The following is a 26201-nucleotide window of genomic DNA, read 5'->3' as shown; positions in this document are numbered from 1 at the left end:
AGATATTTAAAATGAAAAAAAAAACATTTAAATGCCACTAGATGCCTCTAGGGACGTAGCCGCTAGTAAGACATAAAGGATATATTATATACATAAATAGAAAATTTATAAAAATTTAAAGAAATGTTTTTTTATATTCATAGAAATAGATTATATTTTTTTCTGTGACTAACAATCTCTTACCTTTACACGTGACATTTCTCATGTGTTTAAAAGCACAGAGCTGGATCTTTAAATGTGTAGCCGTTACCGTAGCCGTGGCCAGAGGTACAGCCACTAACCTAATACCGATCTTTAAATCAATTAAATCACAACCACTTTTTGAATTTCCAGTAAAAAATAATAATAATAATACGTAAAAACGACAAACATTTAAAAATCCATGTTTTATTGGCAGCATTGGGAATGTCGACGGCTACGACTTCGGCTGCGACTACGGCCACGGCTACGGATACGGCAACGGCTACACATTTAAAGATCCAGCTCAGCTTTTCTTCAATTTGGTCGTTCCGTCCGTCCCCGTAACGGATAGCTATTATCGTTATTTTTGTTAAATTAGAAATATAATCACATTCGACTTTGGCTCAGAGTAGGGGGAATGCCTTGGCCTAAAACAGGCGCGACTTTTTACCACAGTTTGGATTTCTAATATAAAGGTCGTGCAATCATGATGATTATGTACAATCTTATAAACGTTGCTGTAAACGTTTATATTTAAAACAAGGATGACAACATCCATAAAAGCGAAGCACTGAAACGGTAGGACAAACGGACATTAACACTTGTACAGTGTCAGAACTGAATAATCATGATATAAATGTATAAGAGTCAAAGCAAAAATGTAAGTAAATTTGTTGAAAAACTGCTTGATTCAGGATAATGTTTATGGACATACGAACATTTTTAGAACTTGATTATAGAGTTGCTTTGCTGATTACTTTGTTGTCTCAGGAATCAATATACCAAAAATCAGATCAATCGGATGATTAGATCACATAAAAATGAGTTGTTAAAAAAGTAAAAAAATCAACATGTTTAAAATGGACGTACGGACATTTTGGTGATGATTTAAGAGTTGCTACGCTTTCTAAGTCGTACCTAACTACTAAAGGAATCACCATGCAAAATTTGAAATCGATAGGACAATTCTAACGTGCCTAAATTAACGAAAAAGCTAACACCCCCAACCCCCCCCCCCCAAAATTTTTTTTTAAAAACTAAAATAAAAAATGGAGGGAGGGCACCGGGCACCCCCTCCAAAAAAATTTTTTTTTTAATTTTTCTTTTAAAATCTAAATTATTAAATTCGACTCTCTCCTCCTCAAGTGCCCCTAGAGGCCTCTAGGGGCGTAGCCGCTAGTAATATTTATAATCCAACAAGATTAATCTCATCAGAAACAATAGATAGATGATAATAAGCTTTATAAGTTGGAAAGAATTTTAATGTGTATAATAGATTTGAATTCTGCATAATATTTTAAGGATTTTTTTTATAAAATTCGTTTTTTTACATAGTTCTTTATTTTAAAGCGCAAATACAATTTAAGTTAATTAATTTTGACATCTGTGATAGGTTGATTGAAAACTACCTGAGCTCTAATTGGTTGAATGATGTTAAGCTTCTCCAATCAGAGCGCAGATTGTTTTCAATCCACCAATCACAGATGTCAAAATTAATTAACTTAAATTATATTTGCGCTTTTAGATAAAATCCTTAATTTTTTAAGCAGATTTCAAATCTATTATACAAATTAAAATTCTTTCCAACTTATATAGCTTAATAGATAACCCTATTATTATTGTTAAATAGTTTAGAATGAAATAAAGGGTTTTCAATATAAAACCTACAGTATTGGTCAGTTTGAGTCATTTTTTGTTAGTTTTTAACCAAAACTGTAGGGTTTATATTGAAAAAGGGAAGCTATTGGATTTTTAACACCCTTTACGTATAAAGACTTCAACCAACGATCAATGAACATCTGTGCTACAACTTACTTTGTCTGTCTGTCTCTTAAGTTATTGTTTAAATTGAATTTAACCAGTTTTAAAATTTCTATTAAATATTTTCTTGAACTTAACATTATTACTCAAACTCCTCGACTGTATGAGTGACTTTTTACTGTTTAAGTAGTCAGCGAGAGAGAGGGGACATGGGCTGTTTATTACAATAGTCCCCAAAGTTTTATAATAACGTTTTCATATTAGTTGGCTTAACAACTTTGGGGACTTAAGTGAATTTTGATTGGTTGGTTCAATAAGTTGAATGTACAAACGTTTGAACCACTTATTTAAATCTACAAAAGGGGTAATTTTGTGTATCACCATTAGGTATGTACACCAATTTATCGGCCATTGTCTTATCCCTGTTTAAGTAGCACAACTACTATATAGTTATTACTTTTACAGATGCGTAGAACTGGATTGTTGGAATGGTGATGAGAAGTATAATTTTGAGCCAATAATAACTCATGGAAAAGCTATGTGCACTGATGTTATGTTTAAAGATTGTATCTATGCAATAAGGTGAGATATATAATTTTCTCGTATTCATTCGAATCCGGTGGATAGGAACCGGTTCTCATCCATAAGAAAAAACTATGTCTAGCATCGTATTATATCCAGCTTTCTACGAATATGTATAAAAATGTACAATCATAAGATTAAAACCAGTTTTTTTAGCCGGTGCCTCGGGGCTAAAGAATCTATCTATCTATCTATCTATCTATCTATCTATCTATCTATCTATCTATCTATCTATCTATCTATCTATCTATCTATCTATCTATCTATCTATCTATCTATCTATCTATCTATCTATCTATCTATCTATCTATCTATCTATCTATCTATCTATCTATCTATCTATCTATCTATCTATCTATCTATCTTCTAACTACTAATATCCATTCAAACAATATATCTATATACAGATACACTTATGTATGTTTCTTGAGATTTATTTATTTACATAATTATTATTCAAATTAATATAATTATATTAATTATGTACCATTTAGAGTCACCTTGATATTAGTAAAGTGTTTGATAATGATTTTTAAATAAAATCGTTGAAGCACTGGAAAGTGTCATTTGTGACGTCATAAGGTACTCTGTTATCTATCTCTTTTTAGGGGTTTCCTTTCCCATGTTCCTCTCATTCCTTTTTTAGACGTAATTTTATGACATCACACTATACACATGACACTTTCCTGTGCTTCAAAAGTTTTAGCATTATTTTATTCGTTGGCTTAAACTGTTTTGATTAAATTAGACGGTCTAGCAGTGTCTGAACTTATCCACCAATGATTCTAATCTACAGAAACTATAATTTTATGGTAATTAGAGTTGTACTTTAGATTATCGTGTATTGTCTTATCTCTTAAGATCCATTCGCTTCTCTCGAATTCTAGATTTGATCATAATTTAGGGATTGTGCTTTTGTAACTGACTACCCTGTCATTCTATCAATTTATATTTAGGGATTGTGCTTTTGTAACTGACTACCCTGTCATTCTATCAATTTATATTTATGGATTGTGCTTTTGTGACAACTGACTACCCTGTCATTCTATCAATTTATATTTAGAATTGTGCTTTTGTAACAACTGACTACCCTGTCATTCTATCAATTCATATTTAGGGATTGTGCTTTTGTGACAACTGACTACCCTGTCATTCTATCAATTGAAAATCATTGTAACAGGTAGAAACATTCTTGAATCTTAAGCTTCAGACAAAATAACCTTACTACTTTATATAATACTAGCGGCTTCGTGTCTAGCCTCTAGGGGCTTAGCCCCAAGAGGTAATTTTTAAAAATTAAAAAAAAAAATTATGTACTACTGGTGCTGCCAGTAGTTTTATGTGAAGAATTCCTGTGAAAACATTGTTCCCCATAAAAAATAGGTACCTAGGTAACTAAATAGATAAAAAAAATGGGGGAGGATTTATTATTTTTGGGGAGTTGGGGGTGTCCCACGCCCCCAAGAAAATAGCCTAAAACCACCACAGGACCAGTAGGTATATTCCCTGAAGAGTAGAATCCGATCGGTTCAGTAGTTACCGAGATCTTAAGGGACGGACGGATGGACAGACGGACAGACATCATTCTACTTTGTATTATAGATGATACTCTATAGTTAAGGTAAATCGCACGTCTATCTATAGTTCTAATTGAATTTTTTTTCGTCTGCTCACAATAGGTCCATGCTGCTTGGGGCAGGTAGTTGTCTGTACTTATAAGTACTTTTATTAGTCTGTTAATATTTTAGTGTGTTTTACTTTGATTCTTGTAAACAAAATTATCCTTGTAAAATTTGATAATTTTCTCGAAAAATTTAAATAATAGTTTAACTAAATAATAAAAAAATAAAAACTCTAAAATCAAATTTTAGGATAAACAAACAATAACACTTGTAGAGTGTCAGTACTTAATAAGCAGAATATTAATAAAAGTTTAAACATAATTGCATATAAATTGTTGAAAAATTGCTTGAATATAGGATACTATTAAAGGGCATAGTTACATTTTAGGATATGATTATAGGTAATGTACTTTGTTGTCCCAGGAATCTTATTCAAAAAGTCAGATGAATAGGATAATTAGGACTTTAGGACTTTAGGACTTATTGGTAACGAATATTGAGTCGCTACGATTTATACTTCTAAGATGCCTAAATTAACGAAAAAAACTATCAGGAAATACCCTAATTATAGAAAAACCTTGTTTTTTAAAAAGATAATTTCCGTTTTATATTGGGTTTTCTTGTTTCATAATGTAATTGAATTTTGAATTTAATTAGTTCCTAGACATAATGTAATTGAATTTTGAATTTAATTAAGTATTAATTAAAGATTTATAAAAAACTAGTTATACTAATTATTGAAAGAGTTATTGGTATTTTATCAAAGAATTGCACTTATTATCTAAGCTAAGATGTTTTCAGTTTATTGTCTGAAATAGAGTTATATAACTTCTTTTCTGTCATTTTTGTATAATGGTAATCATTTTTGGCACAGGGGGATGCATGAAACACACACAAAAATGTTGACTCGAAAAGGGGGCATTTTTATTATTAGGTGGTGGATACAAACCCCCCCCCTTAGCGCCCCCCCCCCTCCACTTTAATCCTCCCTTAAATTTAATGGGTGTGTGGCTTTTCTACCCTGACATCCCCTTTATCTAAGTATTAGGAGGTGTATCAGGTAGGTGTATATTTTTTTAAGGAGGGGTCTAGATTAGTTTAGGAGGGCACCTAGGGGGGTTGAATACACCCCCCCCCCCTCTGTTTGCCTCTGATGGTAATGCAATCAATTCGGTGATAGGTTCCAATCTCGTATCAAAGCTTCCATGCCAAATAAATATGGGCAACGTATTGTCAGAAAGAAGTTTTAAAATTGTTACCAGTGGTTACCTGAAATTAATATTTCTACATCATGACATATTGCTTTCTTATTATTAAGATTATTGGCGTTTACCCTGATTATTGTAGGGCACAGAAGAGACCCCCCCCCTCAAATATTTTTAAAAAATGAATTGAAAATAAGAAGGGTTTGTATATTCATCACCTTAGGTCAGTTTTGTTTAGGTTAGGCACTGCAGGTTTTAGACACCGCAGAGCTGGATCTTTAAATCATTTTAGTGGTGAGCCAGATCGGGGTGAGCCGAATTTCAGCCAATCATAGCGCGGCATTTCATAAAATGCTGTGCTTTCATTGACGGAAAGTTGGCTCACCCCGATCTGGGAACACAGTAAAAGTGTCGGACTGATTATGACGTAAAGAAAAAAAATAGCCAATGAGAGGCCACTATAAATTTTACCATTGGTCAATAATGGCCTCTCATTGGCTAATTTTTTTTGTTACGTCATAATCAGTCTGACACTTTCCCGATCTGGCTCACCACTAAAATGATTGAAAGATCCAGCTCAGATTAAAATCAATTCCCGCAGGATTTGGCATAACTAGGGGGGAGGAGGAGGCTCTCTAATAAAAATATGTGGAGGGGGTCAATGCTCGACATGAACTTTAAGAGAAAGCCCCAGATTATGTTTAATATAAATAAGGTTTTTAGTTTTCGTTATTCCAAGTGTAATTATCCATGTAATATAGTACAAAACGTGCAATATGTATGAACTCTTTGAATTCAAATAATTTAATTGAATTTTTAAAAAAATTTCTTTTGTGAATAAATACTCTTAATATTTTACATTCTTTGGACAGTTTTTAAGTGGGACTAGACATCCATATTTCAGCAAAGAATAGTTATTTCTCGCATCGTATTATAAACGGCTTTCCGCAGATATAGAATGTACAATTATGAGATTAAAACTAATTTTTAAATCCACTAAATTCTAATTCTAAACAATTAGTTTTTTTATACGTACATACACATAGGTGGGTTAGGTTATCTAAAAGGGTTTAAAGAAAACTATTGATTAAATTCTTTGTTGTTTTTAGTAGCGAAGCTACTCTATAATTCGAAATGTCCGTCCGTCCTTCCGTCTGTCCGTCTGTCCGTCTGTCCGTCCGTCAGTCCGTCTGTCTGAGACAAAGTGGGGGAAACGTGATTTTCTCGTGATTTTCTATTAAAGATAGACAGCTGAAATTTTTAGTGAAGATTCCAATGACATATGCGCATCTAATCTATACATTGTTTTGTCCATCTGTTTGTTAACTGGGGTGCTAGATCGATTCCTAGATTTTTTTGTTTTCGTAATTTTCTCGACTTATTTTCAAGACAGACGACTGAAATTTTTAGGGATTAAGTAAATTTGTATCCTGCATATTTTTACTAAGTTTCATTAAGATTTGTACATTGATTGGGGTGCTAGATCGATTAATTCCTATTTTTTTTAAAGTTTTCATGGTTATCTCAACTCCTGTTCAAGATAAACGGCTGGAATTTTTAGGGATTAATTAAGTCAACATTCTACACATTTCTATAAAGTTTTTTTTTATAAGATATGTTAATTGGATGGGGTGCTAGATTAATTCCTAGTTTTTCAAGTTTTCATGATTTTTTCGACTCCTGTTCAAGATAAACAGCTGTAATTTTTAGGGATTAATTAATTCAACATTAAACATATTTTCACCAAGTTTATTAAGGACTTGCTATTGATTGTGGTGCAAGATCGATTCCTAGAATTTACTTCTTAGCTTAATTCTTCAAAAGATATTATACATTTTAAAAGGTTTCGTGATTTATTTCATTTATGTCCCTTTAATAAACTCAAAAGATTATTTTTTCCTGATGTCTATCAATAAATTTTGAGCTTCGCTACTTATGGATGTTGTCATTCTTGTTAAGTAATATTTTGTATAATTTAGAGAACAGCAGTGTAAGATGGCAAAATATATGGATGAAATATTTGGAGATCTGCTTCTTAAGGATTTTCTTCCTAACTATCCAAGAAAGAAAGGTATGTCCTCAAATGCCCCTAGAGGCCTCTAGGGGCGTAGCCGGTAGTGTTTTTAATGAAGTAATAGGATTTCTGTCTGTCTGTCTGCACCAAAGGATTTCACCAACATAATAATACATCTGTTATAAATTAGACAATAGGTTCTTTTGATTAGTTATTGTCTTTATTAAAAAAATGTTTATACTATTTGATAAAGGGTTTTTCAAATAGTACGAGTACTGTCATTTTTTTCTCGTATTCCTTCGAATCCGGTGGATAGGAACCGGTTCTCATCCATACGAAAAAACTATGTCTATCATCGATTTATATCCAGCTTTCTGCGAATATCAAAATGTACAATCATAATATCATTAATCACAACCCCCCCCCCAAAAAAAAAAAAAAAAAAATACCCTACCGTTTTTTAGGCAGTTATTTTGAAATAAATGGCAGCACCAGAAATACTTAAATTTTTTTAATTAAATTACTTCTTCGGGCAAAGCCCCTAGAGGCTAGGGGCGAAGCCGCTAGTGACATAAATAGTAAGATTATAAGGGGAATACCTTATCTAATAAATAGGTGTGCCTAATTACCTACAACGAAAACTAATATGTATTTTTTTTCATAGCAAAATTTTCCTGTAAATGTTATTGTAATTGGATTTAAAATTTTGGCTTGAAGATTAATGTAAGAGTTCGGTACTATTTAAAAAGCATACCAGGAAGCCCTTTGATCCATTTTTTACATTATGAAGTTCTGAAGTTCATAAGTTTTAATGATCTTTTGTCTACCGTAAGATTTCGGACCTCCGCTTTCATGGATGTTGTCATTCCAATATAACTGCAAAGAATTTTATTCTGGTATCTATTCCTATCTAACCAATTTAATTAAAAAGAATCCAAACTTTACAAAAAGTACGCGGTAAAATAATTTGATAATTAGTTTCTAAATAATGAAATTAATAATTTTGTATAGAAAATAATTCATGAATATGTCTGAATCAAGTCAGACAAAAAGGGAAAGTATTTCTTGGTCAGCAAACATGATCATAAATCATAATTAGGCGTTAAAGTATGGTGCTTTACCACGAAGTGCCTTTCAAGTACTAATTACTCCCCCAACCCTTTTTTCTTGTTTCTTAAAATAAAATATGAAACATAAAAAAAGGGGAGAGGGCAGGGGTGATGCAAAAACCAAAAGGGAGTAGCTTAAGAAAACCCTTTTTACTTAAATTATGATTTTTCTATGCCTGTTTATCTTGGGTTATTTGTAGACCTTTTTGTGCAATTAAAAATGAATGCAAACGAAGGCAGTAATTACAGCTGTTTGACCACCAGTGGCAGAAAAAATAACTTCCAACATGTTTCTGACATGATCCTAGGATATTTTATATAATAGTTCATTTGATTTATTCATTCTTAAATCCATATATAAGAAGCAAAGATAAAACTAAGTATGAAAAACTGCCAAGAATCGGAGGAAAAATGAGAGACAGACGGACATAGTAAGATGTTAATAGATGCCAGAAGTCGATCAAGAACGTCCAAGCTTTTTGAGAGGGGGGGGGGGATGTGGAGTATCAAAGGTTTGAGGGGGGTAATAATTAGGAGGGTAAATTAATTTTTCAAAGTTTTGAGGGGGTTAATTACTCATTTAAAACCCATTCCCCTCCCCGCGGACGTCTATGATATAAATATTTATAAATTGAACTGATATTCTTTTTTAGGGGTTGAAATGCCACCCCCCAGCGCCCTCAAAAGAAAGATTTTATTGAAAAATAAAAGGCTGAAGCTTGATGTGGAAAAAACTGAATTAGAACTCTACCTCAAGGGTGAATTTACGGTAATATTATTTCTCATAACAAAGCTACTCTATAATTTGAAATGTTTGTCTGTTAGCTATGTTCAATTAGAATTTACTTGGTCCGCTGGTCTTCCAGTCTTGCTACAAAAATGAAAATGAATAAATTAATATAACTTTTATGAAAGGTTTCGTGGTTTTTATTCTTCACCATTTAACATTTGCTCTATAAATCAAATTGTCCGTATGTCTATCCATGTTTTTTTTGTGCTATGCTACTTATTGGCGTTGTCATCGTTAAGTTTTCACCCTATATTCACTTTACAGACCTGAGCTTAGTAAAATTGATTCATGCATAAAAATTTCAAATATTCCAAAAGTTTAGATTTTTACTAAAATGTTTTAAATATGAAGTTTGATATTGTTTTTGTGTCAGAAGTTTTAAAGTTGTTTTAGTTAAATAGCGCAACTTATCTATAATTTGGACAAAATGGAGATTAAATAGCGTATTGTTTTAAAGCTTTGTAGCTGTTAGTCATTAAACATGACTAAATTTATTTTATAATTTTTCATCCATCCTAAACGTTTGAAAAATCATTGGATTTCAACTAATAAAATAAAATAGTTCTTGTCTTTATATGATGGTAACATGATGTTTTTCTGTACCAGTATGGTTCTCCATTGTAGTGTGGTCTCTGATGTGCCCTCGGAAGGTTTTTATTCCCACGAGAAATCGCCCATAGAAAAAATACTCCCTTCCCCCCCACAACTTTTTTTGCTTTTTCTTTTTAAAACGAAAATTGAAAACGGAGGTCAAGCCCCCCCCCCTCCCACTAAGTTATAATTTGTCTGTTTTTGTTCCTTACTGTCTGTAACAAAAGATCTCGCAAAATAGTCAAAAGAAATGGATCTCCTTGTTATGGAAGCTTCTTATAGGTGCAGGGAAGTTTTATAAGTATTTTGGAGATGGTAAATCGCCCCATAAAATATTTTTTCTACTGGTTTTTAAAACTTAAAGTGGAGTGTTGACTTTCTCCCTTTTCTTAATTCCCCCCTGAGGCCTCTTTGGGCATAGCTGCTTGTTTAGAATATTGTTAGTTGTGGGTATAATTATCCTTGTTATAAAGTATAGTTATTTCTTTCATCGTATTATAAACGGCTTTCCGCGGATATAGAATGTACAATTATATGATTAAAACAAGTTTTTTAGCCCCGAGATGCCGAAGGCACGGGCTAAAAAACTGGTGTTAATCTTATGATTGTACATTTCTATATTCGTAGAAAACTTGATATAATACGATGCTAGACATAGTTTTTTCGTATGAATGAGAAACGGTTCCTATCCGCCGGATTCGAATGAATACGAGAAATTGAATTTATATTATTGCAACTGTTTTAACAGGGATTTTAAGGGGTAAGAAAATGGTCGGTAAATTGACATTAGGGGATTTTTCCCCCCGGCTTTTTTTGAAATTCAAGTAGTGCAGTTGCAATTATTATGCCTTTTGGTGAAAAAACACTTGTAAAAATTTTAATTATTTTATACAAGAATTATACCAAGTAATTTCACTTTGAAATTTTGAAAAAATCATTGCATCAGAACTATGGCTTCATGGTGCTCTCTGAATAGGTCTTGAGGAGTAGAATTAGTATTTTTTGAAATTTTTATAATATCTCGTTCCTAGCCTGAGAAAAGTTCAAAAATTTCAACAAAAAAAAGCCGGGGAAAAAAATCCCCTAATTGACATACATCCCCAATAATGATTAACTTATGTGAATTAAATTATTATTTGAAAGGTTTGGAGACTTCTTAGCTGGATCTTTAAATCATTTTAGTGGTGAGCCAGATCGGGGTGAGCCAACTTTCCACCAATGAGAGCACAGCATTTTATGAAATGCCGCGCTGTGATTGGCTGAAATTCGGCTCACCCCGATCTGGCTCACCACTAAAATGATTTAAAGATCCAGCTCTTGTTTTAAACCAACCCCAAGTACCCAAAGTTTTAATGCCAAGATAAGATAAAGTGGTTAGAAAACTTTAAGTACCAGTGAAATTTACAGTCCAATGTCCCCTCCCTCCCTAACATGTATTCATGAATGCACAATATCAAAGATTTATTATATTTATCTTTTTGCATTATTATTTATCTTTATATTATTTACATGGAAGAAGTATATATAAATAAAAAAGTACTATCAAACGATAAGATTTTTTTCTGATTGTTTTCCGGAGCCGAGATGTTATCTTAAAATGCTTGTGAATATAGAATTATTATTAAAGGGTTTCCAAGTTTTTTTTAGTGAGGGGGGGAAGAGGGTTTGGTAAAATTTTGATTAGATGGTAAAATATAATATGTTTTTCAAAAATATTAAGGTTGCCTACGACACATATTTTTTTTAAGAGGGGGGGGGGAGGTGGGTTGGTTGATAGTCCCTCTTTCCCCGCCCCTTTTGACGTTCTTGAACCACTGAACCAATTTAATTCTCCAATTTAGGGAAGATTCCCCCCCCCCCTTTTTTTATACAGAGTTCAATTTTTTTGATATTCGTGAAAAATTGTCTGTAATACAAACTATACATGATTTTTAAGTATGGCTGAAAACCGGATCTAATCCAGCGGATATTAGTCGGATTCGAAGCAATACTGGAAAAGATTAACCATTAATATTAACATTTGCAGGCAACTGGAGATGAAGGAGGGGAGAGTTCAGCTGTAGAAAATAAACCTGACGATGCTGCAGCAGGTATTATCATTTCAGGGATAAGGCACCAGGAACTAATAACAAATTATGTGTAGATATATTCACGCTAACAACTATAAATCAAAATGTAAGTAATTGTCTCTGTATCTGCGAATGTGGCATAACACGTTGTGCATCCGCCCGCTGTCGGGAAGGTGATAGGTTCGAATCTTGGTCCAACACCGTGTAATAACTAAAGACGTTAAAATGATTTCTACTTCTTCTATGGATGTCAGATGTACAACAAAGATGGTTTGGTTAGGGAAAATGCCTTGGCCCAAAATAGGCGCATTTCATTACCATGAATACAATTAGGCCTTCCGTGTTTTCAAAGGTTTGGTTGTCGGAATAGGGTTTCACAATAAAATTAAATCATGCACATCATCAAGCAAGATTCGATTCAAAGAAACACTAAAATATGTTCTCGTGGTGTATTCCGTCCTCTATAGGCTAAGTAAGGCTTTGTAATTTTTCTTTAGATTTGCGAGATGTTGAACAGCAGAATTTCGTTCTTGTTAAAATCGCCAAATTTTTTAAAAGTTTTCTTTTAAAGTTTTCTTAAAATAAGATAATTTTTCTCTATCTGAAGCATAAATTTCTTATTTAAAGCGCAAAAGAACAAAAATTGCCTCCTTTGATAATATTATTTATTTTTGTATTATTTATTCGGTAGCATAACTCCTTAAAAGTATGATTGTTTAACCTTCTATTGCTGCGATGAACTTTCAAAGTCATTTAGCAAAGAATGAAACTCTTTATAGTGCCTATAAAAAATGACGCCACACAATACAAATAACCAATGGTAGGCTAATACACAGAGTAAATTACCAATAGCAGGCCAGTATACATTGCAATTGACCAATGGTATGCCAGTATTACGTCATTTTCATAGGCTCTGAAAAAAGCTTGGCGAAGAATGCTAATAAAAATTACAAAATGATTGTACATAGGAGGTGATCCTGCAGCCGCGGGGGCGGCCCCAGCCCACAGCGGGGGCACCACCCTCCTACACCCCCTCTTCTCAAGTTTTATCAACTATATTCAGTCAAACAAGTTCCAAGGTTGGTTTACTTTTTATCTTTCTATGTAATAACAACTAGGATAACAACATCCATAAAAGCGAAGCTCTAAAACTGTAGGACAAACGAACATTTCATGTTTTATTAAAGTTTAGATGTTACGATAGAATTCCCAGGGAGGTTAGAGTTACTGGACTGTAATTTATACTGTTACCAAAGTTTTATACATATTTTTCTAATAGGTTTGCTCCAAGACTTTGGGTACTTTTTTAAAAAATCTTTATTGGCCAGTTTGAACTAGAAGTATTTAAACTTTTCAGCCAAAACTTATGATTTAAAAAGGCACTAATTGAGTTTATCATCATTGGGATGATCATAATTTTTTCGTCCATTATCATATCCCTGAGAATCACTTGTTGTTCTACGTGTAGTCTTCAAAGAACCCGTCCTAACTTTTGTGTTTTTTTTTACCCATTCGTGACGAGATCCCAAAGTTCAAACTTTTGATTCAAGGGGGTTCAACAATTTAGAGTTTTTCAATAATTTTTCAACAGAATTCAAAAACTAAGGTGACAAATTAAAGATCCTACTATTTTTGTCACAATGGCAAATTTCTTTTTTTTGTTGCGTTTTAGTTTTAAAAAAAAACTTACTTCAAAAACAAATTATAACTTTTTTTCAATTTTGCTTAGAATGGATTCGTAATAGTTTTCTCATTCTAAAGGTATTTATAAACACATATTTTTCATGCTTGATAGAATATATTTAAGTTCAAAGTTTTCATTCTTCGAGGTTAAAAAAAATCAATTTTTTCAAAAATGACTCTACAGAATTCAAAAAGTAAGGTGTCAAATTAAAGATCTTACTATTTTTGTTCATAATGCCAATTTTATTCTTTCTTTGTTTCATTCTAGTACCTTAAACCCAAATTATTTTTTTAAAAACTTAAATTACTTAAAAAAAAGAGGTCTGCAAGAAAAAACGATTGCATATCTAAATTCTATGGATCATTTTACATCTACTACCAACTAAAAACACAGACTAGCTATTTTTTAAAAAAATCACAAAGGTTAGGACACGTTCTTTTGTTTTTTCTACACACTTTTTTCCAACATGGAGATCTTCTCCAATAATAATTTAGGCTATAGTCGGTTTGGAACGCACCTAATGACAAAAGGCCATGTAGTCACCCCTTTAAGAGGCGATTATATTGGCACTTCTTAGCAGGCAATGATATCGCCTCTTCATAAGAGAAGGTACAATATAGTGATCCGTTATTGCCCCTTTTAAGAGGAAATAATACCGCATCTTCCTCGCCCCTTCACTATTTTAAGTTACATAGCCATGATAAGAGGCGATAACATTGCTCCTTCAAGGGGCGATAGGGGGCAGTGTCACCAAACCGACTACAGCTGTAATTTAGACTTGAAGTAACCCTGCATGTCAATTCTAAACTTTTAAAACCTGCTAACCTAACCCTAAGGTAGATTTAAATGTAAAATATTTTAACCTACATTTATGTTTTAAGGTTTTGACAATGCAGCAGAGAAGAATGAAACATATTTGATGTCTTCCTTTGCTGAAACAGCTGCTCTCGGCTATCTAAAAACTCAGGTTAAAATATTATTCATGCACATATTTTTCTAACCAGTATTTTTGATTACTTTGTGTGCTGATATTTTTTCTGTTTGATTTTAATTCTACGTTTTCACGGCTCTTGTCCATGACACTTTAACGTCAAGTCCAACAACAAAAGATAACTAAGGTTTAGTAACACCCAACAGACAATCATTTGATTGCACGACTTTTGTCTGGAAATCCAACTGTGCGTTGTTTTAAAAAACTAATGTTTTATTTTTTTTTCAAACTTTTTCAGTTGTCATTTGTATTTTCTGGTAATACCTATGATTCAAAATAATTTGTGACATTGTTCTATATAAATGTATGTTTAATATCTTTGATCATATTTGCTGTTATCTAATGTCTCATACCTATATTTTTTTAGACAAAATGAATTGAAAATAATTGCTAAAATCGAAATATATCTTCATGTCTTAGATTAGTGTATTTTTTTAAAAAATATGTTGAAAAACATACCAACTTTAAAACGTGGTAATGAGTTAAGTCTGTTTTTGATGTAAAGTCATTTCCTCTACTCTAACTATTAGTTTCACCCATTTGACATACTAGCAGAAGGAACCATTTTATTTAGCCTTTATTTAGAACACAGCGTTGAGCTGAGATTCCAAACTACCATTTGATTTTAAAATTTTTGTCAGGCGATTGAGTTTGTGAACTACAACAAGAGACAAATATCTAGAATCTATCCAAAGGGAGCCAGGGTGGATTCTTCCAACTATATGCCTCAGGTTGATAGATAGATAGATAGATAGATAGATAGATAGATAGATAGATAGATAGATAGATAGATAGATAGATAGATAGATAGATAGATAGATAGATAGATAGATAGATAGATAGATAGATAGATAGATCGATAGATAGATAGATCGATAGATCGATAGATCGATAGATAGATAGATAGATAGATAGATAGATAGATAGATAGATAGATAGATAGATAGATAGATAGATAGATAGATAGATAGATAGATAGATAGATAGATAGATAGATAGATAGATAGATAGATAGATAGATAGATAGATAGATAGATAGATAGATAGATAGATAGATAGATAGATAGATAGATAGATAGATAGATAGATAGATAGATAGATAGATAGATAGATAGATAGATAGATAGATAGATAGATAGATAGATAGATAGATAGATAGATAGATAGATAGATAGATAGATAGATAGATAGATAGATAGATAGATAGATAGATAGATAGATAGATAGATAGATAGATAGATAGATAGATAGATAGATAGATAGATAGATAGATAGATAGATAGATAGATAAATAGATAGGTAGAAAGATAGATAGATAGATAGATAGATAGATAGATAGATAGATAGATAGATAGATAGATAGATAGATAGATAGATAGATAGATAGATAGATAGATAGATAGATAGATAGATAGATAGATAGATAGATAGATAGATAGATAGATAGATAGATAGATAGATAGATAGATAGATAGATAGATAGATAGATAGATCAGCGTAAAAACTTACAAAATGGCTATACAAATGTATTTTGGAAAATGGAAAAATTGAAAATAAATTATTTCTTTGATTTTCTCTCTATGATAAATGTTTTATAAGGTATAAAATATTTTTTATTTTAAATCCGTATTTCAAATATTAAATTCAAAAGTATTTTCTTTAGTTTTTAAGGTATATTCAATAACAGCGAAACATTTTTACATTTATTACGGACTTTCCGTCCGAAACCGAGGTATTTTCGTTATATTAGGCATGTTTGAGTTGTCCTTACGATTTTAAACTTAGCATGCAAAGTAATTACATAATCACTGCCGTCAGAGTCTATTTTATAATAAATATTTTAGCCTTACTTACGACACAACCCAATCTGTCCCGATTTTGTATCACTTTGAAAAGTGCGATTCCAGTTACGTCATATACGTTTCTGGAAAGAAAAAGGGAAGGGGGGAAGAAAATCTCTTCAAAAGAGATGGGAGAAAAGGGAACAGATTTTCTTCCCCCCTTCCCTTTTTATATGACGTCACAGGAATCGCACTTTTCAAAAGTGATACAAAATCGGGACAGATTGGGTTGTGTCTTTACTTACAACAAACAAGATTCATACTATCCAAAAAAGTAAATAATAAAAAAATATATCCTATTATATTAAGTAGTAAGCTTTTTTGTCTGTAGCGAAGAATCTCGCTAACTACTTAATCGATATGTTTTTCCTGATCCTGATATGGTTTTAGGCTATTTTATTTTCATAAAGAAGGCTGGGTATGGCTTTAGGCTATTTGTCTGCCCTTCAATCCTTTCGAATAAAGAGCCCCTGGATACAAGGGGCACAGCTGCTATTTAACATTTATAAAGAAGCTATACTTATTTTGCAAAGCTAAAAGGAAGAGAAAATTTATTTCATAAATTCGCTGTTCAATATCTTGCAAACCTTACTTAAGATATTAAACATCATGTCTTATTACCCTAGGATTCATCATTCTGAACATTAAATGAGTAGAACATACAACACTTTAATACCTAACAGCTTTGTTTTAACAATTGAATATTCTAATTTACGCCAGACAAACACACAGTCGGACTTTCACAATAATAAAAATAGCCTCGCTTATTATACACATAATAATAGAAATGAGAACTATCAAATAAATTGAATTGTATAAAACACAATGAACTATTTGATATTGAACAAGGATGTCAGGTCACTAAAGTTAGAAAAATACGTTTTTGACATTATGGCATTTGCGTTAGTTATAAAATCAATTACAAGGAAATTATTGTCCAAAAATAACACACTAAAGGCTCAGTCGAATGCTAATATTTTACGATTAAACTATCCGTCAATGATTGACCCTATCTATAATACAAAGTAGAACGATGTCTGTCTGTCTGTTTGTTTGTAGCAAAGGATCTCGCTAACCGCTGAACCGATCGGGTTCTCCTTCACAGGGTAGCTTCTCATAGGTCCCAGAAGGTTTATAACTATTTTCTTGGGGAGTGGGACACCCTTAACCCCCCCAAAAAATTAAAAATAAACCCCCTCCCCCCCCCCAAAAATGTCCTTTTAAAACTAAAATTAAAATAGTGGAGTCGACTTCCCCCCCAAAAAAATTTATTTTATTTTATTTTCTTTAAAATTAAACCTCATGGGGCAAAGCCCCTAGAGGCTAGGGGCGAAGCCGCTAGTATAAAATAAAGCTATGAATTCTATAAAAGAAAAATGTGTGCGTCCAATTTGTAAACACTAAAAAAATAAAATACAGGAAGTAAGGGAGGGGACAATGGGCAATTAATTCAATTTAAGAGTTTTCGCTGAAAAGCAATGAAAACCAGATTTATCAAGAAAATTTGACCAAAGGGATCATGGTAATATAATTTAGAACAAAATTAGTTCTAAGAAAAAAATCATTTACTTGAAAATTAAATTACCAATACATCACAATGTAGTAAACATTCTGTAATTAATCACTAGAAAAATCTTGTTTAGAACTTCGTCAACCCTTCTCATATATTTTAAACTGCAACCTAAATTCAAGGGGTTCTTAGATTGTTGCATACATAAATATCACAGTAGAGTTTCTATACATGAAATGACATTTTCTTGGGAAAAAATATTTGTTAAAACCAGCCATCAATAACAAATTTTTCTGTTTGCTATATTCAAAACTTACTAGTTTTTGAATAGTTAGCGGGGCATTGATGCGCTAGTACCCAAAGTCAACCAGAACCTGCTGAATTCGTGCACATTCCCTTTAAGCCAGTACCCAAAGTCTGAGACTCTTAAAAATTAAATATTCGATCCATTGTCCCCTCCCTTACTCCCTGAATAAAATATGTTGAAGGAAATATGAGGTTCGATGCTTGCTGAATTATTTATGACAGTTTGACTTTTGCAATGCATTTGAGTAATGGGTATAGAATACGTGGATATTGTGACTGGAAAATTTTTGTCGTCAATTTAGGCTACTTATAGATCTCTATCTTTCACACACATAAAAATGAGATAGAAAAACTGTTGAACGCCCCTCCCCCCCCCCCCCCCTTTCACTGTGTTAAAAGTTAAATTCTGCATCCTACACAAAAGGTTTTTTTCAGGTATTCTGGAACTCTGGTTGCCAGCTGGTGGCCCTTAACTTCCAGACTCCTGACCTGCCCATGCAGCTGAACCAGGTACACACTAGGATATATAAGTTGGAAGGAATTTCAATGTTAGAGGGAGATTTGAAATCTACATCAAATTTTAAGGATTTTTTATAAAATTCGTTTTTTGTATAATTATTTATCTAAAAGCGGAAATACAATTTAAGTTCATAAATAAATAGGATAGGTGGATTGGAAACTACCTGCGCTCTAATTGGTTGAATGATGTGCGACACTTAAGCTTCTCCTATCAGAGCGAAGATAATTTTCAATCCACCAATCACAGATGTCAAAATTAATTAACTTAAATTGTGTTTCCGCTTTTAGATAAATAATTATACAAAAAAGGAATTTTATAAAAAAAATCCTTAAAATTTGATGCAGATTTCAAATCTCATCTAACATTAAAATTGTTTCAAACTTATATATCTTAGTACGCACATTATTCATGTCTTTTATACCAACCTACAACCATCTGTTGTAGCATGTGATGTCGTAAAAATGAGAATATCAAATTCGGACATGCGAAAGTGTCATGTGTGACATCATAAAAATACATCTAAAATGGAAGGATGAGAGGAGAAGTGGGAAATTAAACCACTATAAAAGATGGATAATAGACATATTTTGTATGACGGCACACATGACACTTTCCGAATATTAATCAAATTATTATAAATTTCGGACTGAATTAATTTTCTGAATCCAACTGTCATGCCTTTGTTTGTGAGAATGCACTTTTATTATCAGGTTTCCTAAAATCCTAAAAAAAATTAAAGGGAAGTTAGGCTATTTCAATTTCAATTTTATAAGGGTTGCCTATACACCCATTCTGAATAAACCAATGATGAAGCATTTTTAAAAGGGACATACTGAAACACTTTTGCCATGTGATAAAATCTACAATATTGCGTTTGTAAAGTAATCATGTTTAACGGTATTAACCCTGAAAGGCATATTAAGCATTTAAACACCCTCACCTTTTTCAAAAAAAGAATTGATTGAGAAATAAGTAGGTGTATTTTTATTTTAAACATTAAGGGGAGCCATAACCTTGTCGGACCTATACCTGCAGCGCCGTAATCCTACTGGGCTACCAGTGTACTTAATAAAACCTAACCTAACCTCTTTTTAGGGTAAATTTGAGTATAACGGCGGGTGCGGCTATCTATTGAAACCCGAGTTCATGTGTCGAGAGGACAAACAGTTTGATCCGTTTGCCGAGACTCCCATTGATGGTGTCATCTCGGCTACTTGCGAAGTCAGGGTCATCTCAGGTTAGATTTCACCTGCTGTTCGTCTGGCTGTCTGCGGCGATTTTGGCATATAAACTTCGTAAAATTAAGATGTACTCCTGATGTCATTAATATGACAGGAAAGAACACTTTTATTTACAGCCAAATTGTCGACAAAATAAAAATATTTACGATGTGATGATTTTATGAGCCATTTTTATTGCTGTCATTTATGGCGATAAACCATAGAAATTTAACAGAATGCTACCAGTTTGAACAGGGTGGTGTCAGCATTACCCCTGGTCCCTTTCTATATAAATCTCTACATAATTTTGATTTAAAAAAATATTTTATAAAATAAAATATTACAAATTATTAAATATTTTAGGATCGTTTTTGTCTGATAAGAAGATTGGAACTTATGTGGAGGTAAGTTTTATGCTATTTATACTTTAAGCTCATGGGAGAAATTCAATTGACTATATATCATGTGAAGTAATTTATTTTGTACATCAAACTGGATTTTGTCTAGGTGAATTTACATTGGAGACGAATTTTATATTTTTTGGACATTAATGTTACAATAATGGGTAAAGATTTTTCTCGTATTCATTCGAATCCGGTGGATAGGAACCGGTTCTCATCCATACGAAAAAACTATGTCTAGCATCGTATTATATCCAGCTTTCTACGAATATAAAAATGTACAATCATAAGATTAAAGCCAGTTTTTTTAGTCCGTGCCTTCGGCACCTCGGGGCTAAAAAACTGGTTTTAATCTTATAATTGTACATTCTATATCCGCGGAAAGCTGTTTATAATACGATGCGTGAAATAACTGTTACCCGCTGGTATTATAGCTAAGGTTCTATTTTTTAAATATCTTTTTTAAACATGGAGCACAAAATTGTATCCTATTCTATACCAATGAGTGTGCCATTTGATAAATTATACAAATCCTTATAATAAAGTAACAGGATGTTTGTGTGTTTGTGTGTTTGTATGTTTGTACCGAAGGATCTCGCTAACCGCTGAATCGATCGGGTTCTCCTTAACAGGGTAGCTTATAGGTCCCGGGAAGGTTTATAACTATTTTCTTGGGGGGTGGGACACCCCCAACCCCCCCAAAAAATGAAAAATCCCCCCCCCCAAAAAAAATTTTTTTATATTTGTTTTAACTAAAATTAAAAATTGGGGGGGGGGGGGAGGCAATTTTTTTTTTAATTTTTCTTTTAAAACCTTAAATAAGAAATTCAATTATTAAATTCGACTCTCTCCTCCTCAAGTGCCCCTAGAGGCCTCTAGGGGCGTAGCCGCTAGTATATTAATAAACTTCTAAAAGCGAAGCCTTTCTGCATTGAGAGAGTATACTTTAGCTTGATTACTTTTAAAGAATTGATCTGTTTGTTTTTCATCATAATTAGATACAAATCTTGTCTGAAGATTTCTGTAACAATCTATATCATTCTAAACACTTTTGTTCGTTTTGACATTATTTTTTTCTTCAAACAATTCGAAAGAGTTTTTGTCAGACTTCTATTTTAATTATACCAGCAGCTATGCTCCTAGAGGCCTCTATTTCTCTTGGGAGGGTGGTGGTATCCTCCCCCAAAATATACCTACCCTGAGAAACTACCCTGTTCAGGAGAACCATATCGGTTTAATTGTTAGCGAGATCCTTCAGTAGAAACACACAGACAAACATCATGTTACTTTATTTTAATGATTCTGTACTGTCACTTAATAAAAAGTTCGATTGTCTGATCGTTTAATCTTTTTTTATGGATGTTTTTTGTTCTTGTTATTTATATTGTTTCCAACCAAATATGAACAATTAATTAAATTTTATAAGTCTAGAAAAATAAATATAATTAAACCTGCTAATTAATTAAGGTTTATTATAGCAACAAAAATTTCATTTATTTAAGTTAAGCAAGGAGGAGACATTGGGCTGTTTATTACAGGAGTCTCAAAATTTGTATTATGACGTTTTCTTATTCGTTGGCTTAACAATTTTGGAACTTTTATTGCACTTTGATTAGATGGTTTATTAAATTAAGTGTTTAAACGTTTTAATCAAAAATAGTACAGAAGTGGTAAATTTATGCATCATTATTGGGGATGTACATTAATTTATCGCCAATTGTTTTATACCTTTAGATCCCTAAATGAAGTTGTCGCGGAAAGGTGACAGGTTCGAATTTTGGTCAAACAACGCGGCCTAACTGAAGAAGTTAAAAATTGCTGATATAATTTCCAGATGTTAGATGTACGATAACAAGGATGACAACATCCATAAAAGCGAAGCTCTGAAACGGTAGGACAAACGGACATGAACACGTGTATAGTGTCAGAACTGAATAATCAGAATATAAATGTATGAGATTCGAAGCAAAATTGTAAGTAAATTTGTTGAAAAACTGCTTGATACAGGATAATGATTATGGACATACTTACATTTTTAGGACTTGATTATAGAGTTGCTTCGCTTATAATATTGTACTTTGTTGTCCTAGGAATCAGTATACCAAAAATCAGACCAATCGGAAAATTAGGTCACATACAAATTTGTTGTTAAAAATGTAAAAAAAATCAACATGTTTAAAATGGACGTACGGACATTCTGGTAATGATTATAGAGTTGCTACGCTTTCTAACTCGTACCTAACTATTACAGGAATCACCATGCAAAATTTGAAATCGATAGGACAATTCTAACATGCCTAAATTAACGAAAAAAGCTATGTAAAAAAAAGTAAAAAAATCAACATTTTAAAAATGAACGTAAGGACATTTTGATAATAATTATAGAGTTGCTACGCTTTCTAAATCGTACCTAACTACTAAAGGAATCACCCTGCAAAGTTTGAAATCGATAGGACAATTCTAACATGCTTAAATCAACAAAAAAAGCTATCCGTTTGTGACGGACGAACGTACGGACGGACGGACGGACCGACCCTAATTATAGAAAAGCTTCGCTTTTAAAAATGGTTATAGAAGTGGAATGTCTTGGCTTGAAATAAGAGTGACTTTTCCATGCAAAATTTACAACCTCCAGACAAAGGTTGTGCAATCAAAGAGAACATATCTACTCAATTGTTTTAGTAGTAAGCAAGGTCTTATAGAACAATCAGAAATGTTTCTACTTTATATAAAAGGATGAAAATATTTGAAAATGATATAATTTTCTATTTTTAACTTAAAATTGTTTAGGGTTTAATAACTTTATATGAAAATTATAATTTTATAAAATGTAATCAGTCACTTACATGATATCATACGTAGCATAGAAACCTTACAACAAGGGTATGTCTGTACGTCTCTCCGATTCATAAAATCATAGTATTTTTTATGGAACATTAGTTTTTTTTCTTGCGCTATATATTTCGCTTTTGTGTGAATAGTTTTTTTTAGCTTCTTATGGGCATTATTATCCTTGTTTTTAAAAGCGAAGCTTTTCTATAATTAGGGTCGGTCCGTACGTCCGTCACAAACGGATAGCTTTTTTCGTTAATTTAGGCATGTTTGAATTGTCCTATCGATTTCAAATTTTGCATGGGGATTCCTTTAGTAGTTTTAGAGAGCGTAGCAACTCTATAATCATTACCAAAATGTCCGTACGTCCATTTTAAACATGTTTATTTTTTTATTTTTTTAACAACAAATTTTTATATGAACTAATCATCTGATTGATCTGATTTTTGGTATGTTGATTCGTGGAACAACAAAGTATAATGTTATAAGCAGAGCAACTCTATAATCAAGTCCTAAAAATGTAAGTATGTCCATAAACATTATCCTGTATCAAGCAGTTTTTCAACAAATTTACTTACAATTTTGCTCCGATTCTTATACATATATATTCTGATTATTTAGTTCTGACACTATACAAGTGTTAATGTCCGTTTGTCCTACCGTTTCAGCGCTTCGCTTTTATGGATGTTGTCATCCTTGTTTTTTAATAATTATGCAGTCTCAAATAAATTGGATAAGTTTCTCAGAATCTATTATGTTGTATGATAATTTAATACAATTTTCATGATAAAAAAATAACATGCGATTTACTTAAAATATATAAGAAATTGTATTTTTATAATTCTTTTTTTTTTATAAATAAATAGCAGCCCTAGGTATTCCTAATTTATAAAATACTTGCGGCTACGCCACTTGAGTCCTCTAGGGCCTTTTAGGGACGGTGGTGGGAGAAGTTGTCCCATAGACGTCTAAGGGGGGGGGGGTAAAGGGGTGATTCCCCCCCCCCAAAAAAAAAAAAATGCCTCTATAAAATAAATATTACCCCCCCCCCCAAATTTTTTTTTATTTTCAAAATTTACCCCTCCCAAATAAAAAAGCTTGGACGCCCTTGAGTTGTCCATCCAATTTCAGATTTGACCGTTCAGACGACCGTATCAGACAGGTTGATTGTAATGTTATAATTTCAAATTAGTCATATGAATCCTATAACAATTAGGAACAATTTTACATAAAATTACGTTGCATGTTAAAAAGTAATTGGATTACTTACATATTAGGCATAATATATTTCATGTAATTTATAACATATTTTTAACAAATAATCCTCAATGTCAATATCACATTTGTTGAGCTTCGCTTTTATGGATGTTTTATTCTTAGTTATGATTTTTAATCTGTAAAACGAACGATGTCTATATGTCTGTCTGTCCGTCTGTGAAGCTGATGATCTCAGTAACCACTGAACCGATTGGGCTCTAATCTTCAGGAAATATACCTACTGGTCCAGTGATGGTCAAAAACAAGACCCCTCCCCACCTCAAAAGCCACTAGATGCCTCTAGGGGCGTAGCTACTAGTAATTAAAATTGCAGGTTGATATGTACGGTCTTCCAGCTGATACCATTAGAAAGGAGTTCCGTACGAAGACCATACCTGCGAATGGTCTGAACCCCATGTACAATGAGGATCCCTTTGTCTTCAGGAAGGTTGTACTACCAGAGTTGGCTGTTCTCAGGTAATAGTATCTGAAGGAGCCTAGTAATAGCGTCTATTTTTTATCTTTGTGACGTAACAAAAATCCATCTCTTTTTTAGGGGTTTCCTTTCCCACCTCCCCTCTCATCCTTCGACTTTTGTTACGTCACAAAGATAAAAAGTTAGACACTAAGACTAGGTTCTATCTGAAGCTTTTTATAGTGCCTATAAAAAGATGACGTCATACAATACAAATGACCATTACAGACTAAGTTACCAATTGCCAGTATAAATCTTGATTAACCAATGATAGGCCAGTATGACGTTATATTTATAGGCACTATAAAAAAAACTTTAAAGTATCTATAAACCAAGGTACAGTGATGTATATTAGTCTGTTCTAAGGGTTGAAGCGAAAGATCAAAAGAATCGTTGGACCAATAGGAAGTGGTTAATATCTTGGATTTAGAAATTGGGAAACTCTTTACAGAATGTTTGAAAATTTTTAGTACATATTTTACAAAACAGACAATCCTTTTAAATAAAGTAGTAAGGAATTTTTGTTTGTGATTCCGTTAATAATTCGCTCATTACTGAATCGATGAGTAGGGCTGTGGATGGTTTTATGCTATTTTTAACTATTTTTCTTTATCCAGGTGCTATAGGTTTAACTATGATTTCCCTCTCCCCCCCCCCCTCCCCACATTAAAAGCCCCTAGAGGCGTCTATGGGCGAAGCCGCTAGTGTAAATTATAGATTCTCTATAATGTAAGTGCAGCCAAAGGTTCGAAGCAAACTTAAAGATTGGACATAAGATTGACGTGTGAATTTTCTTAACACTGACTTTGCACACACATGCTTCTCTGTCTTATTATTTGATATCCCTATTTATCTTAATTATGTTTCTTCGAAAACAAAAAAATTTATTATTTTTCTAATTGCCAATCTTGATAGTAAACCTATTCTTTGACCTTATCTACTCTCATATAATTTTGTATTCTATTGACGTCATAGTAGAGGGAAAGAGAAAGGGAAGGGGGAAAAGAAACCCCCAGAAAAAAAGATTGGATATAGGGTATTTCCTGACGTCAATAGAATTGGTAGGCCAAAAGCAGTGACATCTATCCCCATTCTGTTAGGGCACTATAAAAGGCTACATAAATGATCTAAAATAAATGTGACTTGTTGATTATTGTTGCTACTATCGGACCTATTCATCCTTATTTTAATAATTTTATTCTGTTTATTACACTAGTCCCCAAAGTTTTATAATAGCATTT

General features: G+C 32.6%; 1 protein-coding gene across 1 annotated transcript in view; it reads left to right on the top strand.

The window, feature by feature from the left end:
• The window catches only part of LOC145318535 (1-phosphatidylinositol 4,5-bisphosphate phosphodiesterase-like), a 75602-nt gene that overhangs the window by 31049 nt on the left and 18352 nt on the right, over window positions 1-26201 (top strand). Inside the window, exons 12-23 of the mRNA XM_080159851.1 lie at window positions 2407-2523; window positions 3641-3703; window positions 7330-7421; window positions 9127-9242; window positions 11881-11944; window positions 12892-13002; window positions 14489-14574; window positions 15240-15329; window positions 18691-18765; window positions 19871-20012; window positions 20359-20399; window positions 24820-24962. Of these exons, the coding sequence (XP_080015977.1) occupies window positions 2407-2523; window positions 3641-3703; window positions 7330-7421; window positions 9127-9242; window positions 11881-11944; window positions 12892-13002; window positions 14489-14574; window positions 15240-15329; window positions 18691-18765; window positions 19871-20012; window positions 20359-20399; window positions 24820-24962 (1140 nt within the window). The remainder of the gene's footprint in view (window positions 1-2406; window positions 2524-3640; window positions 3704-7329; window positions 7422-9126; window positions 9243-11880; window positions 11945-12891; window positions 13003-14488; window positions 14575-15239; window positions 15330-18690; window positions 18766-19870; window positions 20013-20358; window positions 20400-24819; window positions 24963-26201) is intronic.

The sequence above is a fragment of the Acartia tonsa genome, chromosome 5 (genome assembly GCF_053477335.1).
Source record: "Acartia tonsa isolate MP-2025a chromosome 5, ASM5347733v1, whole genome shotgun sequence".
NCBI lineage: Eukaryota > Metazoa > Arthropoda > Copepoda > Calanoida > Acartiidae > Acartia > Acartia tonsa.
The sequence above is the reverse complement of the archived record's forward strand: the minus strand, read 5'-3'. Positions and strand labels throughout refer to the sequence as shown.